Here is a 17,538-nt window from a genome sequence, read left to right as displayed (position 1 = left end):
TTAAACATTCACAGTGTAGATTGGACAAATGTTACGAACCCCTAGGCTAATGACTTCTCCAAAAGCTAACTGGAGTCAGGAGTCAGCTAACCTGGAGTCCAATCAATGAGGCGAGATTGGAGATGTTGGTTAGAGCTGCCCTGCAATATAAAAAACACTCTCAAAATGTGAGTTTACTATTCACATGAAGCATTGAATGATGTGAACCATGCCTCGAACAAAAGAGATCTCAGAAGATTAAGAATTGCTGACTTGCATAAAGCTGGAAAGGGTTACAGAAGTATCTCTACAAGCCTTGATGTTCATCAGTCCACGGTAAGACAAATTGTCAAAATAAATGGAGAAAACTACTCTAAACAACACCACAGAAGAAGCCACTGCTGTCCAAAAAAAACATTGCTGCACGTCTGAAGTTCGCAAAAGAGCACCTGGATGTTCCACAGCGCTACTGGCAAGATATTCTGTGGACAGATGAAACTAAAGTTGAGTTGTTTGGAAGGAACACAAAACATTATTTTGGGAGAAAAAAAAGGCACAGCTCACCAACATCAAAACCTCCTCCCAACTGTAAAGTATGTTGGAGGGAGCATCGTGGTTTCGGGCTGCTTTGCTGCCTCAGGGCCTGGACAGCTTGCTATCATCGACAGATTTCCCAAGTTAATCAAGCCATTTTGCAGGAGAATGTAAGGCTATCTGTCCGCCAATTGAAGCTGGACATCACCCATCAGTTGGGTGATGCAACAGGTCAATGACCCAAAAAACACAAGTAAATCAACAACAGAATGGCTTCAACAGAAGAAAATACACCTTCTGGAGAGGCCCAGTCAGAGTCCTGACCTCAACCCGATTGAGAGGCTGTGTCATGACCTCAAGAGAGCAGTTCACACCAGACATCCCAAGAATATTGCTGAACTGAAACAGTTTTGTAAAGAGGAATGGTCCAAAATTCCTCCTGACCGTTGTGCAGGTCTGATCCACAACTACAGAAAAGTATATATAGACAGTATATGTTTGCGGTGGTGTGTATAGACAATCGACCAACAGCCTATCGACCAACAGCCTATCGACCAACAGCCTATCGACCAACAGCCTATCGACCAACAGCATATCGACCAACAGCCTATCGACCAACAGCCTATCGACCAACAGACTATCGACCAACAGCCTATCGACCAACAGACTATCGACCAACAGACTATCGACCAACAGCCTATCGACCAACAGCCTATCGACCAACAGCCTATCGACCAACAGCCTATCGACCAACAGCCTATCGACCAACAGCATATCGACCAACAGCCTATCGACCAAACAATCAAACAGCCTATCGACCAACAGCCTATCGACCAAACAATCGACCAAACAATCAAACAGCCTATCGACCAACAGCCTATCGACCAACAGCCTATCGACCAACAGACTATCGACCAACAGCATATCGACCAACAGCCTATCGACCAAGAGCATATCGACAAACAGCCTATCGACCAAGAGCATATCGACCAACAGACTATCGAGCAACAGCCTATCGACCAAGAGCATATCGACCAACAGACTATCGAGCAACAGCCTATCGACCAAGAGCATATCGACCAACAGCCTATCGACCAACAGCCTATCGACCAACAGCCTATCGACCAAGAGCATATCGACCAACAGACTATCGAGCAACAGCCTATCGACCAACAGCCTATCGACCAACAGCCTATCGACCAACAGCCTATCGACCAACAGCCTATCGACCAACAGCCTATCGACCAACAGACTATCGACCAACAGCCTATCGACCAACAGCCTATCGACCAACAGCCTATCGACCAACAGCATATCGACCAACAGCCTATCGACCAACAGCCTATCGACCAACAGACTATCGACCAACAGCCTATCGACCAACAGCATATCGACAAACAGCCTATCGACCAAGAGCATATCGACCAACAGACTATCGAGCAACAGCCTATCGACCAAGAGCATGTCGAGCAACAGCCTATCGACCAACAGCATGTCGAGCAACAGCCTATCGACCAACAGCATATCGACCAACAGCCTATCGACCAACAGCATATCGACCAACAGCATATCGACCAAGAGCCTATCGAGCAACAGCATATCGACCAAAAGCATATCGACCAATGAGGTCAGCCCTATACCATAGGTCAGTGGTCACCAACCTTTTCTCAGTCAAGATCACAAGCTGAGATTTTTCTTTACATTAACCTCAGACAAACAGTTTTGTAGGAATGAGGTTTGGGCAGTAGGCCTAATATATATCACAGCATATTGGCTATGTGATTGGCCTGCCAATAATGTTCATTAGACCAGATTATATTTCAAAACTCGAGCTTTGATAACAAAATTGATCAGTTGGTTTAGCACTTGTGAGGCACTGTGGAGTATGAATTGAAATAATTCGCGTTTTTATTTAACTAGGCTGTTGGTACCTGCTGCACCTGAAGGTCAACGAGGTCAAATCACGAGGTCATTGAACTTCAGGTTGAAAGGTCGCAGGTCTAGAAAGACGCCCGAGTTTCCGACTTGGAATTCCGAGTTGGACGACCGACCGTTCAAAACGTTGTTTCCCAACCGCCTCTCCCGGTCCCTGCTCTCTCCTTCTTTTCCTCCGGTGAGACTGATCAGAGAGAGAGGGGACACGGTCTTCCACCTGCTCTCTCCTTCTTTTCCTCCGGTGAGACTGATCAGAGAGAGAGGGGACACGGTCTTCCACCTGCTCTCTCCTTCTTTTCCTCCGGTGAGACTGATCAGAGAGAGAGGGGACACGGTCTTCCACCTGCTCTCTACTTCTTTTCCTCCGGTGAGACTGATCAGAGAGAGAGGGGACACGGTCTTCCACCTGCTCTCTCCTTCTTTTCCTCCGGTGAGACTGATCAGAGAGAGAGGGGACACGGTCTTCCACCTGCTCTCTCCTTCCTTTCCTCCAGTGAGACTGATCAGAGAGAGAGGGGACACTGTCTTCTACCTGCTCTCTCCTTCTTTTCCTCCGGTGAGACTGATCAGAGAGAGAGGGGCCACGGTCTTCCACCTGATGGCGAAACTCGAGTCGCAACACATCTGCCTCATGCACAAACTCATGTTGTTCCTATGACCAGAGAAAGTGAAACATTCCTTAATATTAAAATGGACAGGACGAGCTGCTAATAAGGATAAAACGCAGGGCTGTCGATACATGGCTACTGACTCACTGCAGCTGCAGCCCGAGGGGAAGTACGGAGAAGAGCGTTTTGTAATAGTGTTGAATAAAAACAGTGACAGAGCTGAATATAAACTGAACTCAGTCATATAACCAGCAGCTCTTCGCTGGATTCGTTGACAGTCTCTCTGTGGTCACGGTTTTAAAAAACATTCAATCTGACGTAGGCTAGTAGCCTATTAAACTTGGCTGTGTTCAGGGTCATGGAAGCTCTGTAGCCACGGTGATTTGAGCTATCCGATTGGACGCTCTGTAGCCACGGTGATTTGAGCTATCCGATTGGAATCTCTGTAGCCACGGTGATTTGAGCTATCCGATTTGAATCTCTGTAGCCACGGTGATTTGAGCTATCCGATTGGAATCTCTGTAGCCACGGTGATTTGAGCTATCCGATTGGAATCTCTGTAGCCACGGTGATTTGAGCTATCCGATTGGGCAGATCCAGTAGGTGCACTCGATTTAGTCAGATTTGGCGGGCCGCCGGGAAGGCGGAGGACCTTTGAATCAAGTGCACCTTCCGGCAACAGCTCAACATGATTTTAAAAAATGAGCGCTAGTCTAAATCGTTCGTAGGCTTTCTACAGAAATATTTGGTGATCGACTAGGAATGCCGTGAAGATCGACTAGGAATGCCGTGAAGATCGACTAGGAATGCCGTGAAGATCGACTAGGAATGCCGTGAAGATCGACTAGGAATGCCGTGAAGATCGACTAGGAATGCCGTGAAGATCGACTAGGAATGCCGTGAAGATCGACTAGGAATGCCGTGAAGATCGACTAGGAATGCCGTGATCGCGATCGACCGATTGGCGACCACTGCCATAAATCATTCAGACTCAGATGCTGAAAGCCGGACATGAGACACAGCCTATACAACAACAAAATATATATATCACTAAACAGACAGATTTTGACGTCAATCGACTCTAGATGTTTCCATCCTATGACCTCTTCAGTTCATTCTACTGCCAATGTTTGTCTATGGAGGTTGCACGGCGGTGTGCTCGATTTTATACATCTGTCAGCCCAATTCACTAATTAGAAGTGGGTCCACATGCTTTTGTAAATATAGTGTACATATACATTAAGTATACAATAATATACACGTATACACGTCAGGCAGCCTAGTGGTTAGAGCGTTGGACTAGTAACCGGATGGTTGCAAGATCGAATCCCCGAGCTGACAAGGTAAGAGAGTTCTCCTATGAGGACAGCCGAAGCAGAACCCTTTTGGAACCCTTTGTTGTGTGTGTGTGTGTGTGTGTGTGTGTGTGTGTGTGTGTGTGTGTGTGTGTGTGTGTAGGGTTGAGGGTTGTGTGTATCTGTGTCTGCGTGCATGTGCGGGGTTGAGGGCTGTGTGTGTGTGTGTGTGTGTGTGTGTGTGTTTACATTGATTCACAGATCATTAACATTCCTATGCAACACATTCTGTATAGAAACCAACTGACCCAAACACTCTCCCATAGTCTAACATACAAACAGCAACACACAGAGGTGGTCTTTCACACACAGCCAGCTGTATCTTCTTGGATGAGTAATAAATCAGGTTTATGCCAGTCCACATCATCATCATCATCATCATAACATTAGCAGTTGGTGTTGTGTGGCTCAGGGAGTTTACAGAGCAGACACACACACACACACACACACACAGTGGGGAGAACAAGTATTTTATACACTGCTGATTTTGCAGGTTTTCCAACTTACAAAGCATGTAGAGGTCTGTAATCTGTAATTTTTATCATAGGTACAAATTAATAATGCAAATGAATTACTTAAAAATCATACAATGTGATTTTCTGGATTTTTGTTTTAGATTCCGTCTCTCACAGTTGAAGTGTACCTATGATAAAAATTACAGACCTCTACATGCTTTGTAAGTTGGAAAACCTGCAAAATCGGCAGTGTATCAACTACTTGTTCTCCCCACTGTGTATATATATATATATATATATATATATATATACAGTGCCTTGCGAAAGTATTCGGCCCCCTTGAACTTTGCGACCTTTTGCCACATTTCAGGCTTCAAACATGAAGATATAAAACTGTATTTTTTGTGAAGAATCAACAACAAGTGGGACACAATCATGAAGTGGAACGACATTTATTGGATATTTCAAACTTTTTTAACAAATCAAAAACTGAAAAATTGGGCGTGCAAAATTATTCAGCCCCTTTACTTTCAGTGCAGCAAACTCTCTCCAGAAGTTCAGTGAGGATCTCTGAATGATCCAATGTTGACCTAAATGACTAATGATGATAAATACAATCCACCAGTGTGTAATCAAGTCTCCGTATAAATGCACCTGCACTGTGATAGTCTCAGAGGTCCGTTAAAAGCGCAGAGAGCGTCATGAAGAACAAGGAACACACCAGGCAGGTCCGAGAGACTGTTGTGAAGAAGTTTAAAGCCGGATTTGGATACAAAAAGATTTCCCAAGCTTTAAACATCCCAAGGAGCACTGTGCAAGCGATAATATTGAAATGGAAGGAGTATCAGACCACTGCAAATCTACCAAGACCTGGCCGTCCCTCTAAACTTTCAGCTCATACAAGGAGAAGACTGATCAGAGATACAGCCAAGAGGTCCATGATCACTCTGGATGAACTGCAGAGATCTACAGCTGAGGTGGGAGACTCTGTCCATAGGACAACAATCAGTCGTATATTGCACAAATCTGGCCTTGAGTGGCAAGAAGAAAGCCATTTCTTAAAGATATCCATAAAAAGTGTCGTTTAAAGTTTGCCACAAGCCACCTGGGAGACACACCAAACATGTGGAAGAAGGTGCTCTGGTCAGATGAAACCAAAATTGAACTTTTTTGGCAACAATGCAAAACGTTATGTTTGGCGTAAAAGCAACACAGCTGAACACACCATCCCCACTATCAAACATGGTGGTGGCAGCATCATGGTTTGGGCCTGCTTTTCTTCAGCAGGGACAGGGAAGATGGTTAAAATTGATGGGAAGATGGGATGGAGCCAAATACAGGACCATTCTGGAAGAAAACCTGATGGAGTCTGCAAAAGACCTGAGACTGGGATGGAGATTTGTCTTCCAACAAGACAATGATCTAAAACATAAAGCAAAATCTACAATGGAATGGTTCAAAAATAAACATATCCAGGTGTTAGAATGGCCAAGTCAAAGTCCAGACCTGAATCCAATCGAGAATCTGTGGAAAGAACTGAAAACTGCTGTTCACAAATGCTCTCCATCCAACCTCACTGAGCTCGAGCTGTTTTGCAAGGAGGAATGGGAAAAAATTCAGTCTCTCGATGTGCAAAACTGATAGAGACATACCCCAAGCGACTTACAGCTGTAATCGCAGCAAAAGGTGGCGCTACAAAGTATTAACTTAAGGGGGCTGAATCATTGTGCACGCCCAATTTTTAATTTTTTGATTTGTTAAAAAAGTTTGAAATATCCAATAAATGTCGTTCCACTTCATGATTGTGTCCCACTTGTTGTTGATTCTTCACAAAAAAATACAGTTTTATATCTTTATGTTTGAAGCCTGAAATGTGGCAAAAGGTCGCAAAGTTCAAGGGGGCCGAATACTTTCGCAAGGCACTGTATATAAACTATGACTGAGTGAGAAGGGCTGGGCTCCCAGAGACAACTGTGGGAATAATTAACACTAAATAATAAAAACCCCATTTCCCAGGGGGCCATGCAGCAACAGGCTTGGCCAAGAAGCGGAGCTGTAGTCTGTCATGCTGTCAGCACTCAGCTAAAGAGCAGTGACCAAAACCACACGCAGCGGTTCAACTCCTTCAGCACCAATGACACTCAGCGGTTCAACCCTTCAGCACCAATGACACACAGCGGTTCAACTCCTTCAGCACCAATGACACACAGCGGTTCAACTCCTTCAGCACCAATGACACACAGCGGTTCAACCCTTCAGCACCAATGACACACAGCGGTTCAACTCCTTCAGCACCAATGACACACAGCGGTTCAACTCCTTCAGCACCAATGACACACAGCGGTTCAACCCTTCAGCACCAATGACACACAGCGGTTCAACTCCTTCAGCACCAATGACACACAGCGGTTCAACTCCTTCAGCACCAATGACACACAGCGGTTCAACTCCTTCAGCACCAATGACACTCAGCGGTTCAACTCCTTCAGCGCCAATGACACTCAGCGGTTCAACTCCTTCAGCACCAATGACACTCAGCGGTTCAACTCCTTCAGCGCCAATGACACTCAGCGGTTCAACTCCTTCAGCACCAATGACACACAGCGGTTCAACTCCTTCAGCACCAATGACACGCAGCGATTCAACTCCTTCAGCACCAATGACACACAGCGGTTCAACTCCTTCAGCCCCAATGACACACAGCGGTTCAACTCCTTCTGCACCAATGACACGCAGCGGTTCAACTCTTCAGCACCAATGACACTCAGCGGTTCAACCCTTCAGCACCAATGACACGCAGCGGTTCAACTCCTTCTGCACCAATGACACACAGCGGTTCAACCCTTCAGCACCAATGACACGCAGCGATTCAACTCCTTCAGCACCAATGACACGCAGCGATTCAACTCCTTCAGCACCAATGACACGCAGCGGTTCAACTCCTTCAGCACCAATGACACGCAGCGGTTCAACTCCTTCAGCACCAATGACACGCAGCGGTTCAACTCCTTCAGCACCAATGACACGCAGCGGTTCAACTCCTTCAGCACCAATGACACACAGCGGTTCAACTCCTTCAGCACCAATGACACGATAGAGTGTGTGTGTGTGTGTGTGTGTGTGTGTGTTGACCTAATCTAACCCTAACGTCACTACAGAAAGACGACATTTACAATCTGTGAACAATTTATCCATTTCCACTAGAGGTCCGCCGATTAATCGGAACGGAATTAGGGCCGGTTTCAAGTTTTCAGAACTATCGGAAATCTGTATTTTTGGACAAAGATTTGGCCGATTTAATTTTTATTTCATTTTTTTATTATAATTTATTTTTGTACACCTTTATTTTACTAGGCAAGTCAGTTAAGAACACACTCTTATTTACAATGACAGCCTAGAAACAGTGGGTTAACTGATCTAGGAACAGTGGGTTAACTGGTCTAGGAACAGTGGGTTAACTGGTCTAGGAACAGTAGGGTTAACTGGTCTAGGAACAGTGGGCTAACTGGTCTAGGAACAGTGGGTTAACTGGCCTAGGAACAGTAGGGTTAACTGGTCTAGGAACAGTGGGTTAACTGGTCTAGGAACAGTGGGTTAACTGGTCTAGGAACAGTGGGTTAACTGGTCTAGGAACAGTGGGTTAACTGGTCCAGGAACAGTGGGTTAACTGGTCTAGGAACAGTGGGTTAACTGGTCTAGGAACAGTGGGTTAACTAGTCTAGGAACAGTGGGTTAACTGGTCTAGGAACAGTGGGTTAACTGGTCTAGGAACAGTGGGTTAACTGGCCTAGGAACAGTGGGTTAACTGGCCTATGAACAGTGGGTTAACTGGCCTAGGAGCAGTGGGTTAACTGGTCTAGGAACAGTGGGTTAACTGGTCTAGGAACAGTGGGTTAACTGGTCTAGGAACAGTGGGTTAACTGGTCTAGGAACAGTAGGGTTAACTGGTCTAGGAACAGTGGGTTAACTGGTCTAGGAACAGTGGGTTAACTGGTCTAGGAACAGTGGGTTAACTGGTCTAGGAACAGTGGGTTAACTGGTCTAGGAACAGTGGGTTAACTGCCTTGTTCAGGGGCAGAACAACAGATGTTTACCTTGTCAGCTCGGTCATTCGTTTTTGCAACCTTCCGGTTACTGGTCCAACACCACCTGCCTTACATTGCACTCCACGAGGAGACTGCGTGGCAGGCTGACTACCTGTTATACGAGTGCTGCAAGGAGCCAAGGCAAGTTGGTAGCTAGCATTAAACTTATCTTATAAAAAACAATCAATCATAATCACTAGTTAACTAGACATGGTTGATGTCTCTTGACAACAAGGTTGATGAAATCCGAGCAAGGGTAGCATTCCAGAGGGACATCAGAGACTGTAACGTCCTTTGCTTCACTGAAACATGGCTCACTGGAGAGACGCTATCCGAAGCGGTGCAGCCAACGGGTTTCTCCACACATCGCGCTGACAGAAACAAACATCTTTCTGGGAAGAAGAGGGGCGGGGGCGTATGCCTCATGGCCAACGTGACATGGTGTGATGAAAGAAACATACAGGAACTCAAATCCTTCTGTTCACCTGATTTAGAATTCCTCACAATCAAATGTAGACCGCATTATCTACCAAGAGAATTCTCTTCGATTATAATCACAGCCGTATATATCCCCCCCCAAGCAGACACATCGATGGCTCTGAACGAACTTTATTTAACTCTTTGCAAACTGGAAACAATTTATCCGGAGGCTGCATTCATTGTAGCTGGGGATTTTAACAAGGCTAATCTGAAAACAAGACTCCCCAAATTTTATCAGCATATCGATTGCGCAACCAGGGGAGGAAAGACCTTGGATCATTGTTACTCTAACTTCCGCGACGCATATAAGGCCCTGCCCCGCCCCCCTTTCGGAAAAGCTGACCACGACTCCATTTTGTTGATCCCTGCCTACAGACAGAAACTAAAACAAGAGGCTCCCACGCTGAGGTCTGTCCAACGCTGGTCCGACCAAGCTGACTCCACACTCCAAGAATGCTTCCATCACGTGGACTGGGAGATGTTTCGTATTGCGTCAGATAACAACATTGACGAATACGCTGATTCGGTGTGCGAGTTCATTAGAACTTGCGTTGAAGATGTCGTTCCCATAGCAACGATTAAAACATTCCCTAACCAGAAACCGTGGATTGATGGCAGCATTCGTGTGAAACTGAAAGCGCGAACCACTGCTTTTAATCAGGGCAAGGTGTCTGGTAACATGACCGAATACAAACAGTGCAGCTATTCCCTCCGCAAGGCTATCAAACAAGCTAAGCGCCAGTACAGAGACAAAGTAGAATCTCAATTCAACGGCTCAGACACAAGAGGCATGTGGCAGGGTCTACAGTCAATCACGGACTACAGGAAGAAATCCAGCCCAGTCACGGACCAGGATGTCTTGCTCCCAGGCAGACTAAATAACTTTTTTGCCCGCTTTGAGGACAATACAGTGCCACTGACACGGCCTGCAACGAAAACATGCGGTCTCTCCTTCACTGCAGCCGAGGTGAGTAAGACATTTAAACGTGTTAACCCTCGCAAGGCTGCAGGCCCAGACGGCATCCCCAGCCGCGCCCTCAGAGCATGCGCAGACCAGCTGGCCGTTGTGTTTACGGACATATTCAATCAATCCCTATACCAGTCTGCTGTTCCCACATGCTTCAAGAGGGCCACCATTGTTCCTGTTCCCAAGAAAGCTAAGGTAACTGAGCTAAACGACTACCGCCCCGTAGCACTCACATCCGTCATCATGAAGTGCTTTGAGAGACGAGTCAAGGACCATATCACCTCCACCCTACCTGACACCCTAGACCCACTCCAATTTGCTTACCGCCCAAATAGGTCCACAGACGATGCAATCTCAACCACACTGCACACTGCCCTAACCCATCTGGACAAGAGGAATACCTATGTGAGAATGCTGTTCATCGACTACAGCTCGGCATTCAACACCATAGTACCCTCCAAGCTCGTCATCAAGCTCGAGACCCTGGGTCTCGACCCCGCCCTGTGCAACTGGGTACTGGACTTCCTGACGGGCCGCCCCCAGGTGGTGAGGGTAGGCAACAACATCTCCTCCCCGCTGATCCTCAACACTGGGGCCCCACAAGGGTGCGTTCTGAGCCCTCTCCTGTACTCCCTGTTCACCCACGACTGCGTGGCCACGCACGCCTCCAACTCAATTATCAAGTTTGCGGACGACACAACAGTGGTAGGCTTGATTACCAACAACGATGAGACGGCCTACAGGGAGGAGGTGAGGGCCCTCGGAGTGTGGTGTCAGGAAAATAACCTCACACTCAACGTCAACAAAACTAAGGAGATGATTGTGGACTTCAGGAAACAGCAGAGGGAACACCCCCCTATCCACATCGATGGAACAGTAGTGGAGAGGGTAGCAAGTTTTAAGTTCCTCGGCATACACATCACAGACAAACTGAATTGGTCCACTCACACAGACAGCATCGTGAAGAAGGCGCAGCAGCGCCTCTTCAACCTCAGGAGGCTGAAGAAATTCGGCTTGTCACCAAAAGCACTCACAAACTTCTACAGATGCACAATCGAGAGCATCCTGGCGGGCTGTATCACCGCCTGGTATGGCAACTGCACCGCCCTCAACCGTAAGGCTCTCCAGAGGGTAGTGAGGTCTGCACAACGCATCACCGGGGGCAAACTACCTGCCCTCCAGGACACCTACACCACCCGATGTCACAGGAAGGCCATAAAGATCATCAAGGACATCAACCACCCGAGCCACTGCCTGTTCACCCCGCTATCATCCAGAAGGCGAGGTCAGTACAGGTGCATCAAAGCTGGGACCGAGAGACTGAAAAACAGCTTCTATCTCAAGGCCATCAGACTGTTAAACAGCCACCACTAACACTGACACTGACTCAACTCCAGCCACTTTAATAATGGGAATTGATGGGAAATGACGTAAATATATCACTAGCCACTTTAAACAATGCTACCTTATATAAATGTTACTTACCCTACATTATTCATCTCATATGCATACGTATATACTGTACTCTATATCATCGACGGTATCCTTATGTAATACATGTATCACTAGCCACTTTATACTATACTATGCCACTTTGTTTACATACTCATCTCATTTGTACATACTGTACTCGATACCATCTACTGTATCTTGCCTATGCTGCTCTGTACCATCACTCATTCATATATCCTTATGTACATATTCTTTATCCCCTTACACTGTGTACAAGACAGTAGTTTTGGAATTGTTAGTTAGATTACTTGTTATTACTGCATTGTCGGAACTAGAAGCACAAGCATTTCGCTACACTCGCACTAACATCTGCTAACCATGTGTATGTGACAAATAAAATTTGATTTGATTTGATTTGATTTGATATTACTAGTTTTTCTAGCGTGACCTGCGTTGCATATAATCGATGCGGTGCCTGTTAATTTATCATTGATTTTTTGTCGTTGCACCAATGTGTACCTAACCATAAACATCAATGCCTTTCTTTAAAATCAATACACAAGTATATACTTTTAAACCTGCATATTTAGTTAATATTGCCTGCTAACATGAATTTCTTTTAACTAGGGAAATTATGTCACTTCTCTTGAGTTCTGTGCAAGCAGTCAGGGTATATGCAGCAGTTTGTGTCGCCTGGCTCGTTGCGAACTCTGTGAAGTCCATTTCTTCCTAACAAAGACCGTAATTAATTTGCCAGAATTTTACATAATTATGTCATAACATTGAAGGTTGTTGCAATGTAACAGCAACATTTAGACTGATGGATGCCACCCGTTAGATAAAATACGGAACGGTTCCGTATTTCACTGAAATAATAAACATCTTGTTTTCGAAATGATAGTTTCCGGATTCGACCATATTAATGACCAAAGGCTCATATTTCTGTGTGTCATTATGTTATAATTAAGTCTATGATTTGATATTTGATAGAGCAGTCTGACTGAGCGGTGGTAGGCAGCAGCAGGCTCGTAAGCATTCATTCAAACATCACTTTCGTGCGTTTTGCCAGCAGCTCTTCCTTGTGCTTCAAGCATTGAGCTGTTTCTGACTTCAAGCCTATCAACTCCAGAGATTAGGCTGGTGTAACCGATGTGAAATGGCTAGCTAGTTAGCGGGGTGCGCGCTAATAGCGTTTCAATCGGTGATATCACTCGCTCTGAGACTTATAATAGTTGTTCCCCAGCTTTTGTGGAGCGATGGGTAACGCTGCTTCGAGGGTGGCTGTTGTCGATGTGTTCCTGGTTCGAGCCCAGGTAGGGGCGAGGAGAGGGACGGAAGTTATACTGTTACACTGGCAATACTAAAGTGCCTATAAGAACATCCAATAGTAAAAGGTATATGAAATACAAATGGTATAGAGAGAAATAGTCCTATAATTCCTATAATAACTACAACCTAAAACTTCTTACCTGGGAATATTGAAGACTCATGTTAAAAGGAACCACCAGCTTTCATATGTTCTCATGTTCTGAGCAAGGAACTGAAACGTTAGCTTTCTTACATGACACATATTGCACTTTTACTTTCTTCTCCAACACTTTGTTTTTGCATTATTTAAACCAAATTGAACATGTTTCATTATTTATTTGTGGCTAAATTGATTTTATTGATGTATTATATTAAGTTAAAATAAGTGTTCATTCAGTATTGTTGTAATTGTCATTATTACAAATAAATAAAATCGGGCGATTAATCGGCTTTTTTTTGGTCCTCCAATAATCGTTGAAAAATTCATAATCGGTCGACTTCTAGTGTTGGGTTTCTAATTTCAACTCCTTGACCAATACGTTATCATATTGAATAAAAATCTAAAGTTCAATGTGTTTCCGTCAGGTTTAACGACGACAGCATACAGGTCGCAGTGGTGGGTGGTATATGGGGTTTTGGTGACACAACGGATGACATTGTGATAGAATGCATCCAGTTTGCTGTGTAGAGTGTTGGAGGCTATTTTGTAAATAACATCGCCGAAGTCAAGGATCGGTAGGATAGTCAGTTTTACGAGGGTATGTTTGGCAGCATGAGTGAAGGATGCTTTGTTGCGAAATAGGAAGCCAATTCTAGATTTAACTTTGGATTGGAGATGCTTAATGTGAGTCTAAAAGGAGAGTTTACAGTCTAACCAGACACCTAGGTATTTGTAGGTGTCCACATATTCTAGGTCAGAGCCGTCCAGAGTAGTGATGCTAGTCGGGCGGGCGAGTGTGGGCAGCGATCGGTTGAAGAGCATGCATTTCGTTTTACTAGCGTTTAAGAGCAGTTGGAGGCCACGGAAGGAGTGTTGTATGGCATCAGAGAACCACCAGCAGCAAGAGCGACATCATTGATGTATACAGAGAAGAGAGTCGGCCCGAGAATTGAACCCTGTGGCACCCCCATAGAGACTGCCAGAGGTCCGGCAGGGGGTGCTGAGATGTTGGCCGGGGTAGGGGTCGCCAGTTGGAAAGCATGGCCAGCCGTAGAGAAATGCTTAATGACATTTTCGATTATTGTGGATTTATCGGCGGTGACAGTGTTTCCTATCCTCAGTGCAGTGGGCAGCTGGGAGGAGGTGCTCTTGTTCTCCATGGACTTTACACTGTCCCAAAACATTTTGCAATTAGTGCTACAGGATGCAAATTTCCTAACTGACTGTGTGTATTGGTTCCTGACTTCCCTGAAAAGTTGCATATCACGGGGACTATTAGAAGCTAGTGCTGTACGCCACAGGATGTTTTTGTGCTGGTCAAGGGCAGTCAAGTCTGGAGTGAACCAAGGGCTATATCTGTTCTTAGTTCAATTTTTTTTTTATTAGTCAGGAGTAACGACAGCTAGTTTGAGTCGTCCTACTGCCCAGAGCCTCCATTAGTCAGGAGTAACGACAGCTAGTTTGAGTCGTCCTACAGCCCAGAGCCTCCATTAGTCAGGAGTAACGACAGCTAGTTTGAGTCGTCCTACTGCCCAGAGCCTCCATTAGTCAGGAGTAACGACAGCTAGTTTGAGTCGTCCTACAGCCCAGAGCCTCCATTAGTCAGGAGTAACGACAGCTAGTTTGAGTCGTCCTACTGCCCAGAGCCTCCATTAGTCAGGAGTAACGACAGCTAGTTTGAGTCGTCCTACAGCCCAGAGCCTCCATTAGTCAGGAGTAACGACAGCTAGTTTGAGTCGTCTTACTGCCCAGAGCCTCCATTAGTCAGGAGTAACGACAGCTAGTTTGAGTCGTCCTACTGCCCAGAGCCTCCATTAGTCAGGAGTAACGACAGCTAGTTTGAGTCGTCCTACAGCCCAGAGCCTCCATTAGTCAGGAGTAACGACAGCTAGTTTGAGTCGTCCTGCTGCCCAGAGCCTCCATTAGTCAGGAGTAACGACAGCTAGTTTGAGTCGTCCTACAGCCCAGAGCCTCCATTAGTCAGGAGTAACGACAGCTAGTTTGAGTCATCCTACTGCCCAGAGCCTCCATTAGTCAGGAGTAATGACAGCTAGTCGTCCTACTGCCCAGAGCCTCCATTAGTCAAGAGTAACGACAGCTAGTTTGAGTCGTCCTACTGCCCAGAGCCTCCATTAGTCAGGAGTAACGACAGCTAGTTTGAGTCGTCCTACTGCCCAGAGCCTCCATTAGTCAGGAGTAACGACAGCTAGTTTGAGTCGTCCTACTGCCCAGAGCCTCCATTAGTCAGGAGTAACGACAGCTAGTTTGAGTCGTCCTACTGCCCAGAGCCTCCATTAGTCAGGAGTAACGACAGCTAGTTTGAGTCGTCCTACTGCCCAGAGCCTCCATTAGTCAGGAGTAACGACAGCTAGTTTGAGTCGTCCTACAGCCCAGAGCCTCCATTAGTCAGGAGTAACGACAGCTAGTTTGAGTCGTCCTACTGCCCAGAGCCTCCATTAGTCAGGAGTAATGACAGCTAGTCGTCCTACTGCCCAGAGCCTCCATTAGTCAGGAGTAACGACAGCTAGTTTGAGTCGTCCTACTGCCCAGAGCCTCCATTAGTCAGGAGTAACGACAGCTAGTTTGAGTCGTCCTACTGCCCAGAGCCTCCATTAGTCAGGAGTAACGACAGCTAGTCGTCCTACTGCCCAGGGCCTCCATTAGTCAGGAGTAACGACAGCTAGTCGTCCTACTGCCCAGAGCCTCCATTAGTCAGGAGTAACGACAGCTAGTTTGAGTCGTCCTACTGCCCAGAGCCTCCATTAGTCAGGAGTAATGACAGCTTGTCGTCCTACTGCCCAGGGCCTCCATTAGTCAGGAGTAACGACAGCTAGTCGTCCTACTGCCCAGGGCCTCCATTAGTCAGGAGTAATACAGAACACAGGCATTCAATTACCCAACAAACAGAGGCAGCTCCTCACCAGGCAGGCCTCCAGGGAGAGGCAGCTCCTCACCAGGCAGGCCCCCAGGGAGAGGCAGCTCCTCACCAGGCAGGCCTCCAGGGAGAGGCAGCTCCTCACCAGGCAGGCCTCCAGGGAGAGGCAGCTCCCTACCAGGCAGGCCTCCGGGGAGAGGCAGCTCCTCACCAGGCAGGCCTCCAGGGAGAGGCAGCTCCTCACCAGTCAGGCCTCCAGGGAGAGGCAGCTCCTCACCAGGCAGGCCTCCAGGGACAGGCAGCTCCTCACCAGGCAGGCCTCCAGGGAGAGGCAGTTCCTCACCAGGCAGGCCTCCGGGGAGAGGCAGCTCCTCACCAGGCAGGCCTCCAGGGAGAGGCAGCTCCTCACCAGGCAGGCCCCCAGGGAGAGGCAGCTCTTCACCAGGCAGGCCCTCAGGGAGAGGCAGTTCCTCACCAGGCAGGCCCCCAGGGAGAGGCAGTTCCTCACCAGGCAGGTCTATAAGCCCTGGGTGAATAGAGCTGTATTTGCAGGCTCCCCACACAGACACACTGCACATTGAGCTGACAGTCACTCCCCCATTGTCCAGTCACTGAGATTAAACAGAGGGCCATCACTGAGGCTAAACCACCTGCAAGAAGGAGGGAGAGAGGGAATGAAGCGCAGGATACTCACTGTTAGTCGTAGTTTCGTTAAAAGCCGTCTTTTGTCCGTTCCAGCCTTTGTCGTCCATCTGTAGAGCCGCGTCAGACGAAGAGAGAGAGAGAGAGAGAGAGTTGGAGGGAAAAGAGATATGTAAGCATTGAGAGAAAGGAGAGGAGAAGACGGATTTAACACAAAAGATTTTGCACGCATGTCAGGCAAGCTCCTTCCCACTACAACGAAACGATGGTTCGGAAACTAAGAAAAAACGCTGGACGGACTAACTAACTGTCTGTCTTATAGCCAAACACTGACGTAGGGGGCGATGTGAGTGTCCACTTTACCTTCAATTGAATGGTTTAATTTATCTGTGTTATTTTATCTGTGTGTGTCTGAGGCCCTGTGTGGTTGTCAAGTTACATAGCACTGGTCTGGAGATGGGACTTCTGTAACAGAGATACAGACAAATTAAGTCAAGATGATCTGTGTGTTGACTGAGTTACACAGAGAAGATCTGTGTGTTGACTGAGTTACACAGAGAAGATCTGTGTGTTGACTGACTGAGTTAGACAGAGAAGATCTGTGTGTTGACTGAGTTACACAGAGATTATCTGTGAGTTGACTGAGTTACATGAAAAGACATCTCTTCAGCTGTCAAACCAATGATTAACACATTCCTTCAAA

General features: G+C 46.6%; 1 protein-coding gene across 4 annotated transcripts in view; it reads right to left on the bottom strand.

Moving 5' to 3' along the window:
* Positions 1-17,538, bottom strand: part of stau2 (staufen double-stranded RNA binding protein 2) — a 277,260-nt gene that overhangs the window by 158,885 nt on the left and 100,837 nt on the right. For all 4 annotated transcript variants that reach the window (XR_005034534.1, XM_036934668.1, XM_036934669.1 and 1 more), the window contains exon 11: positions 16,888-16,945. Coding sequence is in view for 3 of the 4 variants with exons in the window: in XM_036934668.1 (XP_036790563.1) it covers positions 16,888-16,945 (58 nt within the window). In the remaining variant the exon portion in view is untranslated. The remainder of the gene's footprint in view (positions 1-16,887; positions 16,946-17,538) is intronic.

Source organism: Oncorhynchus mykiss, chromosome 11 (genome assembly GCF_013265735.2).
Source record: "Oncorhynchus mykiss isolate Arlee chromosome 11, USDA_OmykA_1.1, whole genome shotgun sequence".
NCBI classification, from domain to species: Eukaryota; Metazoa; Chordata; class Actinopteri; order Salmoniformes; family Salmonidae; genus Oncorhynchus; species Oncorhynchus mykiss.
The sequence above is the reverse complement of the archived record's forward strand: the minus strand, read 5'-3'. Positions and strand labels throughout refer to the sequence as shown.